Genomic DNA, 22,169 nt, shown 5'->3' on the forward strand with positions numbered 1-22,169 from the left:
GGTAGTTTTTACTTGACCTCTTCGTTTGGCTGGCTTTGGATCCAGAACATGACAAATCTCAAATCTTTTCTCTTGCACATACATAACATATATGCACACTGAAAAAAAAGTCTTGGTAGATATTTTAAGACGAAGCTTGATGTGATGCGGTAGATGGGGTAACGATTGAATTTGGACAAGGCAGATGAAAAAAAAGTACAAATAAAACAAGGTCTAACATAGTGTACACGAGAGAAGCCTCAACTCGTCTAGTAATGAAAAGGAGGGCTTCTCTCTAGGCCGCTTCATGGTTTTTAGAGCTCTTTTGTTTTGCTACACAAGGCCCCAAGCCCCCGCCCTCTCCTCTCAAAACAGCCGTTTGTTCTCCTTAACTGTCGGGAAAAAAAAAGAAGGAAACAGAGGGATGTGTGTGCTCGTGATCAATACACATACAGTCCAGGTCCAATCTGGCAGTTAGCAAGGCAGAGCCTTCTCAGTCGTAGTCGTGGTCATGGCCGTAGTTGTGGTTGTGGTTGTAGCCGTCTCCATAGTGGTATCCACGACTCTAGAACCGGCGGCCTCGTGACCGGGCCTCCTTCTCCTTGGCTGCCATGCGCGCCCGCAGTGCTTCCCACGTCTCATCCTGAATTTTAGCCTCGCGATCAAGCTTATCTGAAATCTCCTGCTTGCGCGTGCGACGGTCCATTGTATCTTTGCCTTTCTGCAGCATGGTGTTGAAGCCACCCTTGAGCTCCGAAACAATGTCCTGTGCCTTTTCGGGCTCTATGTTCGCCATACGAGGTGCCTGGTAGTTGGCACCACTGGGTACACTGGTAAGCGGCGTTGTGGCAGGGTTGCTAGCAGTGATCTCAGGCATGGCAGGTAGGCCGAGGATGCGGCGGCCCCACGGCTGGGCGATGAAGACGTTTTGAATGGCACCGAACAAGGCTGCGCAAAAGAAGTACCATTGCACAGCAGACGGAAGCCAGCAGGTGAAGATGGCAGAGACAGGCATGAGGACCATGGCCATCACTTTGGTGGACTTGCGCTGCTCTGCAGGCATGAATTTAGCGTTCGCCTAGTAGAAGAGTTGGGTTAGCATTGCGGGGAATGAATGACAGGATTAACAGGAAGAAGAAAGCGGGATAACTTACAGTCATAGCAGCCAACATCATTGCTGGACCAGCTAGAGGGAGAATGTACAATGGATCGGCAGTGGCCAAGTCGTGGAACCAAGCCACACCACCGCTCTCCAACGCGGGCACGGGAATCTGAGCCATGGCGTTCAACACCCGATAGAAACCGATACCAATTGGGATTTGCAGCATACCCCAGGCCATGTTCATCTTGCGAATGCCATGCTCTTTTTCAATTGAAAGATATGTCTGGCGCGCCAGCATGGCCTCCTCCTTGCAGCGGGGGTTCGTTTGGGCGCGTTGTAGACCGTCGCGGAAGTCGCGTAGCGCAGCTTCATACTCGGGGTTTGTCTTGCGCAGCACCTGCATGCGGGTTGAAGTCTCGTGTGAGATGAGCAGCGGCTTAAATAGTAGCAGCCGCACGATTAACTGTGCTACAAAAATAGTGCCCCACCAAGGCAACCCTGAGTACACATGCACATGCTCCAGCAGCCACTGAACCATTGATGACGGACCCCAGCCAAAGTTTAATCCGAGCTTTTCTAGATAGCCAATCGTCTCGGGCATGTTGAGGATAGTTTCCAAGTCAAGCAGTGAAGAATCAATGCCTCCTGCAGCACTGGTGACTGTGGGGTCTGTAGTGGTGGCGGCAGCAACAGCATCAGCAGCAGACGTAGGCTCGGAAGCGGCGGCGGCAGATGAGGCAGCAGCATCGGCAGGAGTAGCGGTAGCAGCTGTCGTAGTGGCATCAGTAGTGACTTCAGTGGGGGCCGCAGGCTCGGCGGGCTTGCTGCGTTGCCAGAAGCGCCAGGAAAAGGCACGTGAACCAGAAACCACGGAACCGGTCGTCATCAGAGATGCAGACAAAACGGAGCTACTGTTTCTCAGACGGTGTGAAAGCACGGCGGTGGAATGTGGCTGCAATGAGTTGGTGGTGGTACGGCGGAGGGTGGCAGTGCCAAAGGAACGGACGTTCTGGGGTCGCAGAGTCTGGTAGTGGTTGGTTAGTCAAGTCGGAATACAAAACGGGACGACTTGTCCTGATCTCGAGTTTTGCTGCAATAGACTTACCGCCTGCGAAGTGAGACGGGCGGTAGCCAGCGACTGCACCGCGCCTCGGCTGGGAAGCATGATGGGCTGGTTGGTCTGAGATTAGGTTTTCTCTTGTGTGCAGCTTTGCGAGCCCCAGTGCCGTTATAATGACAAATGGGCAGTTTGTAGTTGATCTGGCTCACGAGATATAAGGCACGCAGAGGCAGTCTTCCAAGTAGTACCAAGCGGGAACAAGAAACAACCTACAGGAATAGCAGCCGGCGTGGCATAGCGCAGCAAGATCGTTTATCATAGAAGTAAATTTTTGGCAGATCGAGACGGTTAAACATCGGTTAAACATGGCAAAATCGAGTTGACCCTCCCCAACATCGTCGTCATTCTCACCACATGAACTGGCTAAAAGAAGAGCTTTAAATTTCTACTATGCATGCAAATTTGCACATAAATTCATGTTAATTGGAATTTGTACAGAACAGCGTGTTGTCTTGGCCTGTTGGTCTTGTTTGTAAGACATTGCCGTCTCTGTTGCCCTAACTCCATCCTATTATCCTTGAAGGCTGGTCACATCTTCCATAGAAAAAGAAAGGGCATCAAGTTGTGCTGACAGTGTATTCGTAAAGTCGCAAAAGACCAAAAAAAAGAACATGTCCAGAGAGATTGCCTGGTTGTGGTATCGTTAAGCAAAAGTAGGAAATGTAAGAGTATTCAAATAGGGACTTCAATGTGAGTTGGGCTGGGTCGGCTGAGAGCTAGGAACATATTCGCCGATTGTATGCGTGAGGACGTGAGAAAAGCATAGGGTCATGGCTAGGCTAGGCCAAGCCAAGATGGAGGGCCAGGCGCCAACAAACGTAGGCTCAGTCAATAGGGTAGTAGCTCTTGGACTTTTTCGTGACGCCGTAGTCAAGAGGCTGGGCCCTTCGCCTCGCGATGGGAAATACCTGTTTGAACTCAGTTAGAAGAGCACAACAAGAACAGGTTGCTAGCTGGCTTAGATGGCAGCGGCAGTGGCAACGGTGACGACGGAAGACTGGAAGTACCTTAGTACCGCCCCAGCCCAAACGAAAGGCAGCCTCATGTGCAAATAGCTCGCCAAAACCCAGCATCATGCCATTGATAAAGGGCAGTAGCAGGTTGATGGCAGTGCCGCGAATCAACATCCACATGGTCGGCGGCTTGTACACCACCAATTCCGGCTCGGGTTGTGACAGTGGTTGTGTTCGGTTATGGTCATAGTCCGTCTCTGGCGACTCGGTGTATAATTCGCTATCAGAGTGCATGGTTATGCCGGACTGGGATAGGTATTGGTCGGACATTGTCTCGAGGGAGAGAATTCGGGAACAAGATAGTAGGCAGGAGATATGCGGACAACTAGCTGTTGAAGAAGGGTTCCTCTTGTAAGGAATAATGAAGTGCCGGGGGTCTTCGAGTCGTTAAGTCCCTACTTGGGACTTATTCAAGCTGCCTGACATGAAAGCTCAAGCTTGCCCCACCACAATGATGATCTGCCGATGATTAACCAGTTGGAAAGCTGGGCTGCTATAAAGTGGGGCGACCTGCACGCCCAACCCACCACCAAAGCATCACCAAGGAAGTTCCGTAGTTGTCGTTGACTTACTCAAGCCTAAGCATTGCTACTGGCTCACATATTATCGTAGCAGATGAGCGCAGAAAAGCACGCCTGTCCTTAATCTCAGTTTCTGCTCCATTTTTGCTTTGCATCTGACTTGACTCTCCTACCGCCATCATAGTGTCCGTTGCCTAGTCAGCCATTGTTCTCTTGTTACTTGACACAGCTCCGAAACCTCCTCGACCCTTTTTTTTTACCATCTTCAGGCCTCCATTGCCGTCTTATCGTGACTCTGACTCACGGCCCCTTCATTTCCCCAGTGACTATATCTTATCGTCACCTTCCTCATCTATATCCCCCTTTCTCTACTTGTCATTCTCCTAGTTTCTTCCTCCCTTCACATATCCAACAATGGCTAGTTCATCGGCCCAGATGGGCAATCTATCGTCAGAGCTACGCAATGACTTCAAGAAGCCTAAGAAAAAGAAGGTCTTGTTGATGGGAAAGAGTGGCTCTGGAAAGTCGTCCATGCGCAGTATCATCTTCAGCAACTATGTCGCTAGGGATACCCGTAGGCTGTAAGAGACCTCTCCATTTATCTAATACTCTCCGTCTTTACTAATATATTACCCTCTTCCATTAGTGGCGCTACAATTGATATTGACCTCTCCCATGTCAAGTTCCTCGGAAACCTCACCCTCAACCTCTGGGACTGTGGTGGCCAGGAGGCGTTTATGGAGCACTACCTGTCACAGCAAAAGGTTCATGTCTTTTCCAACGTTGGCGTACTTATCTACGTGTTCGATATCGAGTCCCGCGACACCGACCGTGATCTTGCCACATACATTGAAATAATCGCTGTTCTAATGCAGTACTCACCTTCAGCACGAATTTACATTCTTGTGCACAAGATGGACCTTGTGCTTCCTAATAGTCGCGAACTTCTCTATGATGAACGCGTGGCTCAAGTGCGCCAACGCACTGCTGAGTTCGCTCATACTATGGGCATTGGTCTGGATGGTGGCGAGCATTCTGGGCTCATGGATGTGCAGGCTTTTGCGACATCCATCTGGGACCAGTCACTGTACAAGGCGTGGGCCGGCATCATCCACGATCTAGTGCCTAATCTGTCCCTCATCGAGCGCAATCTGGCGCATTTAGGCACTGCTATTGAGGCCGAGGAGCTGCTACTTTTCGAACGCACGTCATTCTTAGCCGTGTCCTCATGGGTCTCGTCCACTACGCAAAACCCAACTGAGGACCGTCTAGAGCGCATGTCCAATATCATGAAGCAATTTAAGCAGTCCATCAGTCGCTTCACAGGAACCCCTCGCAACTCAGAGCAGTTTGTTCTTATGGAGCTCAAGGTCGGCCTGCATTTCAATCTGTTTATTCTAAAGTTCACAACAAACACCTACCTCATGGTTGTATTGCCCCCCGGTGAGGCCCGCTTCAATGCAGCCATGATGAACTGTCGTATTGCTATTAGCCACTTCCGCTTCCTTGACGGTCCTACACCGAGTCAGGGCATGCCGCTCGAGGCTGGAGTCGCTGCATCTTAGCAGGATCAGTGCCGCTTTGACGACAGCGAAGACCATGATCCAACCTTCTTCGAGAACAGACGTCATGGGTTCTCTGGCCTTGGTTCTTGCCAGTCTAGTTCCTCGGGAATGAACTACGATTCCCAGAGACAAGGCTTTTACGATGACGGTCTAGGCTACGATGACGAAGAGGTAGATTTTCTGGGCGAGATCTGCCGTGAGACGCTAGAGCAAGACAGGATCAAGTCTCTTCAAGAAGAGGCAAACAAGGCCGCGGAGCCCCGATCTTTACCTGACTCAGGTGACACGGTTATCTTGGACCCCGGTGGTGATACCACTGCATGGCCTCAATCGCAGTTGACTCCTGTAAAAGAACTGGAAGAACCAAGCCCTAGTATAACGCCTTCACCTAGCCATTCGCAAACCTTGCATCATCAGCAAACTGGCGAAACCAACATGTCTGCCTACGATCAGGTCGCGGGAGACATGCTACAGACCGTCCCTATATCATCTTCACCGTCGCATTGTGTCTCTTGCTTTGAACCGGGATCTCCAAAGGAGCCAACGGAAGTGTCTCCAGTAGAGCACCCACAAGAATCCCTTACTCTAATGTCCCATCCCGAGAACAAGTACAAACTCCTGGGAGGATATCCCCTCTCTCTGACCACGTCCTTTAACGGGCACCACGGGCCCCCACACACTAATAGTAACCCTAATGAATATGCCTTGTCCGCTCACAACCAGAGCACCCCTCGTCCTCTCTCTTCATGCCCAAGCACTCCTCTTAACCCACGCACGACATCGCTTACACGGCTACTTGAAAGCATCTTTAATGTGCAATCTCAATGGCAACTAAACGTCCCCAACCCCAGCCGCTCAGCCCCTGGCCGCTCCCAAGGCCCGGTCCCGTGGATTTCTCCGTCCCTTGCTGAAACGCCATTTGTTGTGCCCAGTTCATTTGCCGAGCGGCCGGCATTGATGCCCACACGCTTCATCAAGCTAGTTTGCAGCCAGTATCCTAAGACAATTTTTAAAGTTTTGGCCGACTCGCCTGTTATTGAACCTTTCGCACGAGTCCAGGAAGTAAATGCGAATAAGGATCTAGACAATGATGGAAACGGAGATTCAGGCGATAGTGCAGATGATGATCCAGAAAGTGAAATTGGCTCTATAAGCCATCATTCCTACGACTCCAATGAAAGCCGCGAGTCATCTTTTTTCCAGTGCTTTGCCTACATGCCACCGCAACCATCAACCTCTACTCAACCCACAGGGCCTAAACCATTGCCATCCTGGTATGTCCGGGCACAACGAGGCCAAGCAGCAGCTGTTTGAGCCGTATAATTAACCGCAAGCTTGAAGAGGAAGAGCACAAATGTCTAAATGAAATAATATTATTCGGTTGGTCTGCATATCTTACCAGGCCAAGCGAAAAAGCCAGGGGCGAAAGATGATGAAATAGACAAGGCGGCTCTTCTCGCTATCAAAAAAAGAAATAGTAATTCAAATATTTATAAACCAAGGAAATTCATTCATTTAATAAGGTCAACTTTGTTGTTGGACCGTCACTTGCGTAACAGGACCGGATGTCAAATGAGGAGCAAAAAAAATAACTCATCAATAAATGATATCGTGGTTAAAAACAATAGACAAAAGACTCCCGGTTTTGTTTTAATCTGCATAATAGAGTAGAGAGCAAAGCGGAGATAAGAACAAACAAACATTAATCTATGCCCACTTGACAATGGCTACTCCACCCTTCTTGAACTCAACCATATCACCTAACACCGCTGCCTTGTCCGTGTGGTCTTTATTGGGGAATGTGGTTGAAATGACAAACGCCCGGGTTGTCAATGTTGGATCTGCTTGAGAGGCGAAGCTGTATATGTCGCCAACGGTCTGGCTCAAGTTGAAGCGTGCGGGCAGGCGCGAACCGTTAGGAAGTTGCACTCGGACGGCAACAGAAGGTTGGGACTCGTCGTGGGGAGTTGGTAGTTGGCTAGAAGTTACAGCAACAGCGGGTGTTGAGCTAGTAGGGGTAAAGTCGGTAGTTGAGGTATGTTCAGTGGCAGCAGTACTGGATGCGCCGGGCACGGGGGCACCTAGACGCTGGCCTTCGCCTTCGAATGCCACACGTGGACGGGGCAGCTGACGCCAGTTTTCATTGTGCGATATAATGGCAACGTCGACGGGCTGGCCAGCACTGATGTTGAGGACTTCCAAGGGTGCTTGGCCATTGTTGATCATACGGAGGATGGCTTGATTAGCCGGGTCAGCAAAAGAGTAAAGAGGGCCGGCACCAATACTGAAACCATCACGCCACAGGTGAATTTCACGCTTGACAATTTCTTGGTGGCCTGCGGAAGCGGCTGTGGCAGCGGCAGAGGCAGCGGTAGAAGCAGCTTGCGTGTTAGGGTCCACATGCATGCGACTCTCAACTCCATCGCCGCCTAGAGTGTATGAGTTTCCGGTGAACCGAGGGGGAGGAGGAGCACGGGCAGCTTCTTCATTCATTCTTCGGCCTTGTCTAAAATAAACATGGGAATTAGTATCATAAAATAATGATATCACTTCAAATCTCCCAGTCACTAATACTCACGCCATGGCCTGTCTGCGGATACCATCTAGAAGCCTATTAGTCTCGTCTCTGTGGTCGCCACCCCCTCTAGCGGGGTCCTGCACGGCAAGCCCAGATTTTTCACCGCCAGCGAATAGGTTTCTGCGCTTGCGACGCTCATCTTCCCCTTCCGAATCGTCATCGTCATCATTGTCGTCGCGGCCAACGGATGATAGGGTAGCGACTCCGGTCCTGCGTGGAGGCTTTGAGGAGTTTGTAGCTGCTCGAGACTGTGATGCAGGAACTGGTGTACCGCCCAGTGTCCGAGGGCCAGTGTAGCCGCCTGAGAGTGCGGGGGCTGAAGAAGAAGCAGCAGCAGAAGAATCCGCAGGTATCTCAGAGTCACTAGCAACGTCGGCAAAGTATTGGCCAGCAGCAGTCTCGGGATCCCAGTTACTGGCTTCGAGCATCTGGAGGGCCTATTTTGTTACAAGTAACGGAGCACAATATTCATGGTTAGCTTTTAGCTGCTTGGTTTCATGGCGGGGCAAGGGTAGCTATGACATTCAAGGAAATGGCATAAGCAAAGAGAAAACGAAGGCGGGCTTACAACATCGGCTGGGGCACCGGTGCTTTCCATCACCCGGGCCAGTTTTATTTGCTGGTCTTCGTTGATGTCTGCCATTTTCGATATGTTTAGGTAGCAAAAAAATAGCACAAAAGAGATGATAGTCTTGTTGTTAGTTGAAGGTTGTCAATCTTTGTGTCATGCACCAAGTTTATGAGAAGAGACGAGCCCATGTTTACTGATAGCCAAGGCATCCTAGAAGCTGATGTGGAGCTCTAACTAGGAGCTTCCCTTTTTTAGGGGCTCTGACAGCTGATGTGACCACTGCTGCCAGGTGGCAGATGTATAAGGGTTGTTTTAGCATCTCATAGGGTGACAATATCACGTGCAGCAGAGATAATGGTTGCCACATACTACGCGACAGCGCCACCAAGATTCCATCCAACTTCACCAACAATAAGAATCCCCACTTATTTAAAGTGATGAAGCGATACACATCACATCACCTGACCCATGCCAAACTTACGCCCCTCTCTAAGGCAAGCTCCTAAATACGACTAGGATGCGGTAGAAGTTTTTGAAGTTTCAGTCAGACGAGAAGCTCGAAGGTGCTCCCTCGATATTGGCGAATCACTCAAGCAAACAATAGTATTTCTACGATAAATAACGAACCTTTTTGCATCATATTGTTTATGATGTCATTCAAGTTACAAGCCAATGGGTAAGAATGGGCCTAATCTCTAAAAATAGGCACTACACAAAGACTTGCGAAGCCCCAATCCCAGTGCAAGAAAAGCGAGATGTAAAGTTTTTTACCAGAGCTTTGTTTCTTCCACTCTAAGCATGCGAACATGGAGGATTCGTGTAGAAACTTCCGTCTGTTCTTCATGTGTTCTATGAAGCAAAGAGGAGCTCTCGCTATTTGCACTGTGCTGTCTCCAGCCTCTTAAAGAATGACCAAATAAAAGAGAGTAGTAGCCCGACCAAAGATCAAACCGGCCTGGGGACACAAGGCAAGTAAGTATCTGGTTGAGAGACAGAGAGGAAGGAGGGGGAAGGGAGGAGCGGCCAGAGAGGTTGCATGCATGAAGTCAGCGAAACCCAACACATACAGTACGCACATGTACCGATGTACAGAGAGATAAGTAACCCACGGCCAGCTAGTCAGCCAGTCGGATGGGAGTTGCTCTCGTGTCACAAACGCCGGAATTTAAATATCACGCTAATGAGTTGAGTGGTGACTGTGTAGTGTTGATGTAAGTCGACACAAAACCACAACTAGATAGAGATCCAGCCAGCGAACGCCACAACTAGAGCTAACCATCAAAAGCCAAGACCAAGGGCTAGTGCTTCCTTCCTGTAATTAGTGCTCTTTTTGCCCTTGTTGGCCCCTCTCTCCTTGTCCCTCTCTAAAGCCGTGTCTGCGATGCACGGTGTACTTACATAGCTATGTCTTTTATACCTCTTTTATATGACTCATAAAGTACCTCCATCTTTCTGGACACTGCATCCCCCCTGCTCTTTCGGCTCATCAACCATTGGGAAGCCCTTCCCAGCCCCTCTAGCCAATCAGACACGCCCACGGCCAGCGAAGATGGTGGCTTGATAAGGCCAGATATTCCGCGCTCCCGAACTTGATAAATACCAGGTCGCGCCGTTTGGCTAAATTCGACTGACGTGAACGCGCTTTTTCTCTAAACTTCCAGTTTATTTTTCTTTTCTTTGCGACTCTACCCAGTCCACTTTTTTTTTTTTTTGAAAGTGAAAAAGAATACTCAGTATCTGTACACCTAATTTGTGTGGGAAGATACTTTTATCCACTGCGAAGCTCTACGCCATAATAGCACAGCTTGACTTGCAGCTTTTATTGGCCCTGCATCAGCACAAGATACTTTTTTTGATGCCCATCTTTCCTGCAGCAAAGCTTGTTCTTGGTGTTGACTATTGATTGCTTGTTGGTTGACCTTCCATCTCATCAACAATCATTCAACTGGTTACCATTTCTATTAGGCTTCATCTCTTTATTGCCGCCTTCCTTCCTTTTTCTGCCCCTCACGACGCGAGTCGCGCTATCGTCGCCTGCAATTTGGGCGCATCGCAAATCACCAAAAAACCCCAGCCCTCCTCTCCACTTTACAGCGACGCGCTTACTTTTTTTCCAGTGGCAGTTGCACTCTTTTCTCTGCACCGCAAAAATACCTACAGCTTGATATCCAGTGACCAACTCCCACAGCAACTACCTCCGTCGCTCGTTTTATCCGCCTCAAACTTGGGAATCGCCATACCTTTTTGTTTTTCTCTGTTTGCTAATTTGCCTGCTCTCTGTCTTTCTTTCCTTCTCTTTTTGCGCGCCTTCCCTCGTCTTCTTTTTCTCGCTCTTTCCTTTCCTCTTTTTTTTTTCCCTTTTTATTTCGGCCACAGCCCGCCCACATTTTCTATTTCTCTTCTTCTTTTTTCCCTTCGCGACTTTCCGAGCTTTTTTTTCTTAGCGCGCCCAGCTTGAAAAATCCATCCCAACGCTCCGTCTCTTTTTGCTTTGCGCCTCGGTATTATTTCATCACAATCATCTTGCCGCATCGTGCTTTAAATCAATTAGCTATCAGACTTGATAATCGCTCGCCTTTTACTATCTATCGATTTACTTCATTATGCCGACGCCAGAACCGCAGGCTGCTTCTCCGGATGCAAAGCCCACTGAGTCGCCTGTCAAGACCGTGTCGAATGGGTAAGCAATATCCCCATGCTTTTCCCCATCATCACAATCCAGCAGCCACTTTTATCACACTCTCACCGCATTATCTTGGAATCCCCACCGCACAATTGTCGCATCGCGTTCCATCAATGCGCGCTTTGTCGCATCACCAATCATAACTTTTGCGCACGCGCATTTCGCTATTGTTAATCGCATGCATTGTTTCACTACATTTTCCTTATCATCTCATCCGCTAACCATGACTTGTGTCCATGTTCAGTGATACCGTAAAGGAGTCAGAGAAGCCCGTCAGTGATTCTCAAAATGACGCCAGCAGAACTAAAGACGCGTCTTTAGACAGCAAATCAAAGTCCGAATCTGATCAGCTTCAAAAGTCTCGCGCATCCGAACCACTCAAGACCGACGACAAGATCGAAAAGCCCAACATTTCCGACAAAGCTGCCTCAGCTCCAGCCCCAGATTCTGCGCCAGGAAAAGAAAAGCTAGCCGATGCTGAACAAGATGTCGAAATGACTGATGCTACGCCTACCGCCGAAGAAATCCAAGATAGGAAATCCGATTCACCCAAAGCAACGGAAATCTCAAGTACTTCCAACGGTATATCAAAAAATAAGGACAATACAAAGTCAGACTCAGAAGCCTCTGAAAAGCCCAAGACCCCCGATGCCTCCCAGCCCGCTGATGGTGACACCTCGATGGCCGACGCGCCTTCCTCGTCCAGCAAAGTGTCGCGTGAAAGAGAAAGCATCGAGGGCGATGAACCAGCCGCTAAACGTGCCAAGCGCGAGCCTACTGAAGAAGAAGCACTCCCCCCGCCAGTTCCTGCACCTGATGCTGCAACTGCATCAAATGCCAATGGTCTCAAGGGTCTCAACAGCCTCGAGCGCTGGAATGACAAGGAGCTCGAAAAGCAGGCTATTACTCCGTACCAAGCTCGCGAGTATCGCCGTGTCCTCGCAGGCATCAAGAAGACCAAGGGCGGCGGTCACTTCAAAGACGCCGTCATCAAGCTTTGGCCCACCCTTGGAGAGGCCTACCTTGCTCGCGTTACTAAACCCATGGACATTGGCCTACTTGAACGCACCTTGCGCGATAACCCCTGGCCGACTCTCAGTGGCTTCAAGGATAACTTGTCTTTAATTTACCTAAACACACTCGCATTCAATGGCGAGCTTCATGAGGTTACTCTAGCCGGTTTGGGCGTTGTTGAAGCGGTTTGGACCAGATGCCTTGCCATCTCAGCTACAGAGCCCGCCCGCAACAAGGTGCTGCCCAAGCACATGCCCCCTCGTCACCATGAACAGCGCCATTCGATTTCACATCTGCCACCTCCCCCTGCTGAGTCGCCGGCCCCCGCGCCAAAACCTAAAGCTGTAACGCCTTCAGCTCGACGGGCTGCCAGCCCCACAGAGAGCAAGACAACTGGCTCAGATACATACGCAGTACCTCCTAACGGCGTTCCTCAGATTCGTAGAGCATCAGCTGTGACAGAAGGCGACCGCCCAAAGCGGACAATCCATCCTCCCAAGAGCAAGGATATCGACTACTCGTCCAAAATGGGCAAAAAAAAGACTAGACCCGAACTCGAGTTTTGCGAAGAAGTTTTGGTCGAGATACGCCATCCCCGTCACTACGCCATCAATGCTGCCTTTCTCGAACCAGTTGATCCCGTCGCTCTCGACATCCCCAACTATTTCCAGGTTGTCAAGAAGCCCATGGACTTGAGTACAATTGCTTCTAAGCTTCAGGCCAGTGAATACCAAAGTCCTAAGCAGTTCATCAGTGACTTTGACCTAATGTTTAGAAATTGCTACCTATTCAACTCTCCTGGTACCCCGGTCAACGTGCAAGGCAAGGCCCTAGAGAAACTCTTCCGCAGCGAATGGGCAAAGAAGGACGAATGGCTTGCCAAGCATGCTGCGGCAACGAAAGCGGCTTCCGTCAGTGCGTCTAGTGTACGCAGTGACGACGAGTTTGACGAGCCTGTTGCTTCAGCACCTGCTCCAGTTGTTGATGCCAGCTTGGAACACGAGATTCGTGCGCTTGAAGAGAAGATGAAGGAGGAGTCCCAACGGCTTGTCGATCTGTACATGGAAAAGCACCCCATTGAGAGCATGATTGAGCTTCAGAAGAACATGCTGAATATGGTCCAGGCTAGTCTTCTGAAGGCCAAAGCGAAGCAGACTGTCACAGAGGTCAAGGCCGAGCGACCCTCCAAACCCAAGCCCAAGCCCAGCCGGCCCAGCAAGGGCGCTGCACCTAACCCCAGCAAGAAGGCAACCAACAGCAATGCTGGTCGCAAGCCACTGGGTGGGGCATCCAAGAAGAAGCGCAACATCTCAGAAGCTGAAAAGGGCATGATTGCCACCGCTATTAACGAACTTTCTGGCAATGCGATTGAGAATGCTATTGAAATAATTAAACGCGATACTAACCAGACGGTAAGTAAAATCAACCAATTCTTTAATCTTTGTTGCCTAGCAAACCAGAAAACTGATTCTCCTGCGTGGATCTAGGAAAATACAAACGGTGAACTCGAGCTAGATATCGACCAGCTCAGTAACGACGCCCTGCTCAAGCTGTGGGACCTTTGCAAAAAGAATCTCCCTTCCTTTGCCGCTCAGGTATCTGTGGAAACCACCTCGACCACAGCACGTGATGCTGCTCCTACAACAAACCCAACTGGAAGCTCGGCTGCGTCTGCTGCGTCTGCTGCAGCCCGGGCATCTAGCAAGGGCAAGAAGAACAAGCCGATGAGTGCACGCGAACAGGAAATGCGGATTGCACATCTGACGCAAGTTCGCGAGCAATTCCGCGGTACAGCGACGGGGGCTTCACCTGAGCCAGTATCGGACAACGCGCTGGACTCAGAAGAGTCAGACTCCGAGGAGGAGTAAAGGGTGTAAACCAAAAACCACCAAGAAACCATTCACAAAGAGACTATTGAAGCCTTTTTTTTTTCTTTTCTGCCCGTTCATATTTCTATTTTGCAGTCTTTTTTTTCTTTCTTTTCAAGTTTCATTTTTCTTCTTTTGCCCCTTATTTCTTTCTTGTCTTGGGCTGTTAAGGATACGTGAGGCTGATATTATGATGGTTGGTTGCTAAGGTGAAGGGAGGACATGATACCGCGTGTCTCCTGGGGGAGGGGATCGGGGATCTGGTAGAAGGCGGAGACAGCTAGCTGTACACGCTAGGCATACTTGCCAGTGGAGGGAAAGCCTCGTTTCATTTTCTTTACCTGCGGATAGCGTCTGTAGGAAACAAGGAAAACTTGTTCAAGTCTGTTTGTCGAAGTGAGATCAAAGAGACAAGGATGACTAGCTCTTAGTACAGACTAGTACAGAAGAGCTCTAAAAAAAAAGGTCAAAACAACTGAAAATACCAATGTGACGGGTCTTGGCCTCTGTTTACACAAAGTTCCTCAGCATAAGCTAATATATTGACAGTATACGACGGCCTTGATGTTGCTTTTCGTTTTATTAGGGTTAATGGGGATAAGGAGGGTTACCATACGTAACATTAGTGAAATGAAACGTACCGGCGAATTTGTAGCCACATATGAAAGTCCGAGACCGGATGAGACTAATGATTTAGCAAGTTTTTTTTACGTATGTTTTCTTTTCTGCCTTCTATTTTTATTTCGTTCATGAGTCTTTCCTGATTTGTTCATCATATGGAAGAAATTGAGTTGTAGTAAGACAGTTGAGGCTAACTTCGCAACAGGAGGTCGGTTGGTCAAGTAAGTCAGTCACAACATTCAAGTCCTGCTCTAGATCCTGGGTAATATTCTTGGATTGTATAGTGGAGGCAAGGTAGGATAGATGAGCTAGATGAGTGTTTAGCTTTGTGCTAATAAGTTTAGGTGACCTAATATGACTGAATTTTTGCTGTCTAAGGCAAAGGCCTCAGGGCTGGTCTCTTACTAGGGTAGTTTAAACTGATGTGACTGGGTTGTTGAGTGTAATATTAGAGTGTACTTCTTTCTTGGGCCGGATTATTATACGAGAGTGCTGTGCATAGGAGATTTGTTGTACAGTACAATTTGTTGTCGTGTGAGCTAGGTTGCACGAGACTCGGACACCTGCTTCTAGTAGTTCTTGGCACGGGGTAGGGGCCGCTGTAAGCACCCCATGTTAATTGAGTACAGTGTAACTCAAGTACTTACTACGTGGAGGCTCTCACGTAGACATAGCTTGAAGAAAGTACCAATGACTGCTAGGCATGGGGTGGCAAGTAATTAATGGAAAACAGCGTTTAACGCAGAGGCTTTTTTCTTCATTATCCTCTAGGGTGCAGTGCTTTGCTGATACGTGAAGTGAGACAACAAAGTGAGACCTTGAAAATGGGTGAGTATGGGCTTGATTTTGAAGTGAAAGTTGAAAAAAAAAAACATAATACCAACAAGCCACTAACGAAGAGGCCGAAAAAAAACAGGGCGATAAAATGGGACTAAAAGTCTAGGAATAGTATGAGGTCACGTGGGCCTGATAAATAGGGTTGTGTAGTGGCTCTGTCTGCCACGACACCACGCACACAAATGCACAAAGGACCTTAGCACAAAGCAGATGCAACTTGATTACGACGATTCAATCCCGCTGCCTCGTCATATATACTTCCTTTTCAGAGATGCGCAAATGAAAGGAGCAGTCAAGATGAAGGGAAATCAATAATGACGATCGAGAAAAGAAAGGAGAAGACCACGACACTTTCGCCAACGGGATTTGGAGCGACCAGGGTATAACGGCAATAGGATGGAGAGGGATTGAAGGACGCGTGTGCTGCTTGAAAAAGGCGAGAAAGTTACCAAGCCCATCTGTATGTTTGATCAGGAAAGGGAAGTTTCGGACACCGATAGTAAATTCCTAGATAATGTGTGGAAATGACATAGCTGACAGGTAGCAGTAGGTTATGTTATTTTATGCCTGAGAATCTGTCATTTCTACTGATGATCATGTCATGTGCCTCTTATCCCCAATAGGCAGCTTTCCTCTCGCCCTGGAATGAAGCACATTCCGTTATTACGCCTAAGGGACACCAAGTCATGAATTATATACATAGGAGGGATAGCTGGACCACCCTCCCTCCATCTCTTCAGTATAGTCCTTTGTCGTGGAACATCCAGGAAAAAAAAAGAATGTGGCTCTGCTACATTTATCAGGATTTCATTTATTGATGGCTGTGTTTTCTCGTATGTGTTTGTTTTCGAAACGCTTTGACTAGAGCTAGACATATGAGAACGAACTGTCAGAAACGCCAAGACCTGTCGTTTTCCTCTTCTTCAAGTACACTCATCAGCCCTGGAAAGTGAAACAATGATTGGAAGGAAGGCCAGTTTTTCTCTCCTCTTTAAAGACTTCCTTTCACTCGCTATAACGCAAGGCAAAACGCGACATCGAGGCTGTACAGACACCTAATTGGAGGGCACATGAGCATTAGACAAGTTCTATGTCAAGCACGGGGGAGACGAGACTTCACCTATTCACTGCCAAGACATGCAGTTGGGAGCTTTCAGAAGCACAAATCAGTAACAGCACCTGTTCAGCAACCATACCTCCGGTAATTGTAGTAATTGGAGCAAGACAACAACAAATGAACAATGTAGACAGTCTGGAATGCTGTAAAATCCACGAAGGATCTCGTAGTCTTTCTATCCTTTCCGCCTACAAGCCTGACATGGCCATGCCACGAAGGGGGAGGCGTCGTCATATAGTCGACTTTAAAACAGAATAGACAGAGAAAACTGCATCAGCAACCCAATGGGGGGTTGGAGGATCGCAAGTATCTAGACACATAAGCCCGCTAACCGCCATGTTTCGTTCGCTTGTCTTCTCTTTGTTCATGGTTCTTGCAAGAATAGCCCTGATTCAGACCAAAGTACGAGACTTCGGCATACGCAATAAGCTGCTAACTAGTTCCATTCAGGGAGGAGGAAAAAGGAGGGCGAGGAGGTAGCTGTTGCGCAGCAAGAGCCAAGATAGCAGCCATGTAGTTTCTCCTGGCAACTGCGACTTATATTATATACTTGGACGCATTATCCACTAGACAAGATCAGGAGTTTTCTCTTCATTCTTGCGGTCTTATTGTTTTTGGATTATCAAGTTCTTCGTCAGATTCTTGTCTATCTTTCGTCGGGGCTGTCATATTTGTCTAACTTTGTGTCCTCGCTAGGCAACTGCCATTCTTTACTTCCGAAGAGTTCTCCTGCGATAAAGCGATCTCCTAATATATACGTACTGCCATACATCGAAACAACGGCAACTTCCTAGCGAAGATCGCTTGCCTTTCCCCCCTACTTCGCGTTCTTTCCTTGCATCGTGGGCTCCTCCACTTCTCTTGCCGTTCTCTTGGGAGGGCTCTTATCTTCCCACTTTTATATATTTTTTTTTCTCTTCACTCTTTCATATAAAACAACCGCCGAGGCTCACACAGCATAGAATTGGTGCCAGTGGTTTGTCGAGCTTTTCCTTTCAACTAACCACGGCGAATTTGCCACAAAATCTATCGAAAACCCGGCCAATCTGTTTCCTTTTTAGAGGCTTGAACTACGATAAGAGATAAGACTCAAGTTACAGTCTCGTCCTGTTCTTGGTCAAGCGACTAAGACACCATCTAAACGGCTCGCGCATGACCTATCGCGCATATTTTCAGTTCCGTCGTCTTGTCACATCTCCTATAATTGTGCTCTCACCGATATCTCGTTAATACTTCGCGATGCATGGGCAAAAGTCACAACCGTCCCCGTTGTCAGTGTGCAACAAGGCCGTGGCTGTCGTCATGCTCTTCTCACATCGGCTAACAAGAGGAGGCCCACGCCTGCTCACTCTCGCGATTGTGTCTCTTTTGATATCCACCCTTTACATGACGAGTTTTACTATGCCAGAAGCCTCGTTATCGTCTTTGACCAAGCCGCTCTATAACTCATGGCAACCCGCTAGCGATGATGAAGCGCCCCCCGGGGGCGGATTGAGAATTGTTGTTTTTGGTACCCCCGATATTGCTACTGCTATTAATGGAGCTTCGGGCAAGCAAGAGAAAAGTTGGACTGAGAAGCTGTGCGAAGAAGTAAGTCGCTGTGGAACAGCCACTACCATCCACTGTAGCCCGCTGATAGATATACTAACACCGTGTTACAAATATAGCTCCGTTGCACTGAGCACATATCCTACGTCCCTACAACCAACAACAGTCACGTTCAGGGAATTGATGCTGCTCTGACCTCTAACACATTATGGCAGCACGCTATCGACACTGCTACTAATTCTAAGATTGATTTAAGTGTCCCTGGCTATGATTACACCTTCATCAAGGAACAATATCCTATGCCAAAACACCCTGACTTGCTTGATCAGGTGACATCATTTGTATCGTCCCCTCAGCCAAGCACAAACCCCAAGGATACCCTCTGGGTTTTCAATTTTGGAACTTGGGATATTTGGTATCTCTCTGCGCTTCCTCGCGATCTGGCCACTCACTATATTGATTCTCTTGTCATTCGTATCTTTTCCCAGCTCGACTTTTTGTACCAAGAATCCCTCAACGAACGTTCAATTGCCTTCTCAGACTTTTGGCATTACTCATCTCAGGAACTGGTCGACAAGACTCGTAACTCCTATGCTGACTGGGAGCCGCAGGAGATAGAAAACTTTCGTGTTCTCTTGCCCCAGCTGTTTGACATTAGTGTCAGCCCTGGCTGGAATGAAGTCCGGCCTGCTCCACCGGAGCCGCATTCGAAAGCCGAACAGGATCGTAATGCCTTGTTTTTGACTAACCGTTGGAATGAGATGATTGCCCAGCACATTTCCGAATGGAATGCAAAAGAGGTGCCCACCAGTGACCAGGAGTATGATCACATTGTTGAACAGAAAAGCTACTCTGATTTCGCGAAGGCTACCGAGGCTGAAGCTAAAGCTAAGCAAGAAAAAGAGAAGAAGGCAAAAGAAAAGAAAGAGAAGGAAAAAAAGGAGAAGGAAAAGAAGGAAAAGGAAAAGAAAGAAAAGGAACAGAAGGAGAAGGAGCAGAAAGAAAAGGAGCAGGAGGAAAAAGAAAAGAAGCAGGGCGAGAAGCAAAACAAGCGTAGTGTTTTGTCTGCTAGACAAACCAACAGCCACACTCTCGAGTCTGTACATGCTGAGTTGACCGAGAGGTCTGCTGAACAGCTAGAAAAGCAGGCTGCTGCCGCCTCTTCTCTGAGGAACCGCCAAAATCGGGTTCATAAGCGCTGGCACCACAGCATCCACGGAAGTTCCGCCGATGAAACAATTGTGGCCCCATTCCCAAGACGCGCTGCTGCCCAATTTGACGGCCAAGTATTCATATCAGAGGCCATAATTGAGCAGCAGTTCCGGGTGCGCAATATTTCAGACCATCTTGGTCGTGGTGTACGTCCAGATACTGATCTAGCCGTGTTCGACAACGTCAATAAGCCCTGTGTGACTGGCGAGACTTCACCTCTGAATCAGAAGGTGTGCTCAAACCCCGACAACTATCTCTTCTACACCCTTTTCACCGTCAACCAGCCTGCCATCAACGTTATTGCCAACCGTGCCAGCGTTATCGTCTATGACACTTTGCTCTTACCGAAGCCAGGCACTGTCGATTCTGCAGCCGAGGAGGATCGGAACTCCGAAGTTGCGACCAAGGCTGTTGAGCGTACTGACAGTCCGGGGTCTACTGCAAAGAGTCGGATGGGCTAAGTGGGGTTGCCGATTTGTTTTCAAGCATCTTTGTTTTTATCTCTTTGCGTACAGGAGACCAGATATCTTTTTTTCTTTTTCTCTATGAATCATTTTTGTAATAACCCAAGCTGAGGGATATCAGCCTTCCTAGATATTTATGATATAGCAATTTTCACTCAAAACCCGTTATCACGTCTGTCTATGGGTTTGATTATATGAGTCGGGATATCGACGGAATTCCTCTGAAAAAGGAACGCTAATGCTCTTTTCTCTAATCCTCTTGTCTCAGACTGCGCTTGAAACTTCGCCTGAAATGCTAAGGCAAAGCATAGATGCCACAAACCCACTTAAAGCGTGTAAGTCCTGACAGGGCTTGGAGTTGGCGATAAAGATAACGCTAGGTTAATAAGAAGTCAATAAGAGTTCCTCACGATTAGTATTAGTAAGTAAACAAGTTGTTTTTTGGAGAAAGGCAACTTCTAACAAAAGCACACGCGTGCCTTCCGTATCTCAACAGTGAACACAGTGGCTTAGGAAAACTTTTACTTGCACTTTATCACGACTCATGTTGTTGTTCTAGCTGATTCCTTGCTTATCACCTTGAGGTTGCCATCTCCCTACATCCATATTACTCCTACCCTATCCTGCCGCACTCGCCTTCGTTGACCTCTTAATACTGGTTTCCAATACGTACCTATAACTCCCATCTATCACCTACTGCTCTGCTAGACAGCGCAGACTACTTGTGTATACTTATCCTCCTTAATATTAGTAATTGGTATCCTTACTACTTTTCAACCTGCAACATACTCATTTTATTTCCTATACCACCTACCCTTCCAAGATGGAATCGACTCCGACCTCGCCCGTTCGCATCAATGTCGGAACTGAAACCAATGCCGACCAGGAAGAATCTCGCCGTGAGTTGGCCCTGCATCAAGCCCAGCACCGAACCCAGCTGGCTATATCGACTCTCCCCGTACAACAGGTGACCTTCCTCGCCGCTGTTGCCAACGGATTCATGCGTGTTCCCAGCGAGATGTTTTCGTTTCTTGGATACAAAAACCCCTTCTGCGCTCCGGTGGGCCGAGACGACTTGGTATGGCTGATGGATACATTTGCATATCAGTGCCCATCGGAGCAGTCGACTCTAGAGAGAGACCCGCTAGCTCAGGAATATGCTGCAGAGCTTCAGATTGCGGTATTTGAGGCTGAGCCCAAAATGACACGGAGTGGGAGCGGCGAACTAATGAAGGCGATTCTTCTCATGATGGCCTTGGTTGATACGGATGAGAAGCGGGCTCGGATTTTAGAGAGAGCGAAGCCTTTTATATCGGAAGCAAGACGGGGGAGGTCTGTCATAGTGGCTCTAGACCGGGATATGACCCAGAAAGCGCCACAAAAGGTAGGCTCAACGGGAAAGCATGGAACAGCAAGAACCACAGTGAAACTAGGACAACTTGACAAGAACGTGGCACACAAAGTTGGGGCATTTGTACCTAAAGAAGTCAAGGGTATTTTGGAGGCAGATGTATACATGGCAGATGCTGAGGGCTGGATGGTGCTTTCAGGTAAGTTCCATCTTTACTAAGCTCAATGCCCACTACAAGTCAGTCGTTGAGCCCCTTAACTCACCTACATTTTTTCCTCGCCACTTACAGATATTGACGACACAATCAAAATCACCGGCACCAACAACACCCGAGACATGATACGAGAAACACTAGTTAGTGAAGGAATTCCTGTTCCAGGAATGCCCGAGTTCTATGCCCATATACAAGCAACCCTACCACCTGACTCGGTGTGGTGCTATATTGCGGCGTCGCCCCATCCTCTCTACCCGTTCCTCCGCGAATTTCGCTCCAAATACTACCCGGCTGGTCCATTGTTCTTGCGTGACTTTTATTGGCACTCTCTGACAGGCATGCTTGTCAGTTTTGCCAGAGGCACATACTCATACAAGATTGGTCGTGTACGTCAGATCCACCGCTGGCTGCCCCAGCGGAAGGTAGTGATGATTAGAGACTCCACTCAAGCTGATCCCGAAGTTTATGGCAGTATGGCACGGGAATTCCCCAACTGGGTTGTGGCCATCTTGATCCGACGGGTAAAAGATCCTGTTTCACCGGGAATAGGAGATGGTATTGGCATGGCGGAGGCTGGGAGGCAGGACAGGAATACAGATGAGCGCTTTGAGAACGCGTTTCGGGGTATCCCAAAAGAGAAATGGGTTGTGTTTGATGAAGCGGCTCAGGCCCAGACGTTTTATGATACTATACCCAAATAATGAAGATGTAGGAGGATACCAGCTGGCCTGGTACCTGTCATGGTGGCATATCTCAAACACGTCAGTGGGGAGGTACTTAATTAAAAATCT

At 48.4% G+C, this 22,169-nt stretch overlaps 8 protein-coding genes across 8 annotated transcripts; 5 read left to right on the forward strand and 3 right to left on the reverse strand.

Moving 5' to 3' along the window:
* Positions 1-544: 544 nt before the first annotated feature.
* Positions 545-2,246, reverse strand: HOO65_030741 (YidC/Oxa1 family membrane protein insertase; the record flags this gene model as incomplete). The annotated part of the gene is made up of 3 exons (XM_071002094.1): positions 545-1,057; positions 1,134-2,105; positions 2,187-2,246. 3 exons carry the CDS (start codon positions 2,244-2,246, stop codon positions 545-547), a joined length of 1,545 nt encoding a protein of 514 aa, XP_070860420.1.
* Positions 2,247-3,025: 779 nt separating this feature from the next.
* HOO65_030742 (Mitochondrial import protein 1) lies at positions 3,026-3,448 on the reverse strand (the record flags this gene model as incomplete). Its single annotated transcript, XM_071002432.1, has 2 exons — positions 3,026-3,109; positions 3,209-3,448. 2 exons carry the CDS (start codon positions 3,446-3,448, stop codon positions 3,026-3,028), a joined length of 324 nt encoding a protein of 107 aa, XP_070860421.1.
* A 701-nt stretch (positions 3,449-4,149) lies between these two features.
* On the forward strand, positions 4,150-5,300 carry HOO65_030743 (uncharacterized protein; the record flags this gene model as incomplete). The annotated part of the gene is made up of 2 exons (XM_071002267.1): positions 4,150-4,316; positions 4,382-5,300. 2 exons carry the CDS (start codon positions 4,150-4,152, stop codon positions 5,298-5,300), a joined length of 1,086 nt encoding a protein of 361 aa, XP_070860422.1.
* A 108-nt stretch (positions 5,301-5,408) lies between these two features.
* HOO65_030744 (uncharacterized protein) lies at positions 5,409-6,614 on the forward strand (the record flags this gene model as incomplete). Its single annotated transcript, XM_071000483.1, has 1 exon — positions 5,409-6,614. One exon carries the CDS (start codon positions 5,409-5,411, stop codon positions 6,612-6,614), a length of 1,206 nt encoding a protein of 401 aa, XP_070860423.1.
* Positions 6,615-7,007: 393 nt separating this feature from the next.
* On the reverse strand, positions 7,008-8,521 carry HOO65_030745 (SEP domain-containing protein; the record flags this gene model as incomplete). Its single annotated transcript, XM_071002158.1, has 3 exons — positions 7,008-7,806; positions 7,879-8,315; positions 8,447-8,521. 3 exons carry the CDS (start codon positions 8,519-8,521, stop codon positions 7,008-7,010), a joined length of 1,311 nt encoding a protein of 436 aa, XP_070860424.1.
* A 2,531-nt stretch (positions 8,522-11,052) lies between these two features.
* HOO65_030746 (Bromodomain-containing factor 1) lies at positions 11,053-14,014 on the forward strand (the record flags this gene model as incomplete). Its single annotated transcript, XM_071001855.1, has 3 exons — positions 11,053-11,129; positions 11,377-13,558; positions 13,634-14,014. 3 exons carry the CDS (start codon positions 11,053-11,055, stop codon positions 14,012-14,014), a joined length of 2,640 nt encoding a protein of 879 aa, XP_070860425.1.
* Positions 14,015-17,990: 3,976 nt separating this feature from the next.
* HOO65_030747 (uncharacterized protein) lies at positions 17,991-19,810 on the forward strand (the record flags this gene model as incomplete). Its single annotated transcript, XM_071002063.1, has 2 exons — positions 17,991-18,179; positions 18,353-19,810. The coding sequence occupies 2 exons, from the start codon at positions 17,991-17,993 to the stop codon at positions 19,808-19,810; spliced, it is 1,647 nt and encodes a 548-aa protein (XP_070860426.1).
* Positions 19,811-20,636: 826 nt separating this feature from the next.
* HOO65_030748 (actin filament organization protein app1) lies at positions 20,637-22,079 on the forward strand (the record flags this gene model as incomplete). Its single annotated transcript, XM_071002183.1, has 2 exons — positions 20,637-21,363; positions 21,454-22,079. 2 exons carry the CDS (start codon positions 20,637-20,639, stop codon positions 22,077-22,079), a joined length of 1,353 nt encoding a protein of 450 aa, XP_070860427.1.
* Positions 22,080-22,169: the final 90 nt, after the last annotated feature.

This window comes from Ceratocystis lukuohia (genome assembly GCF_044167205.1).
Source record: "Ceratocystis lukuohia strain C4212 chromosome Unknown Supercontig3_pilon, whole genome shotgun sequence".
Classification (NCBI taxonomy): Eukaryota; Fungi; Ascomycota; class Sordariomycetes; order Microascales; family Ceratocystidaceae; genus Ceratocystis; species Ceratocystis lukuohia.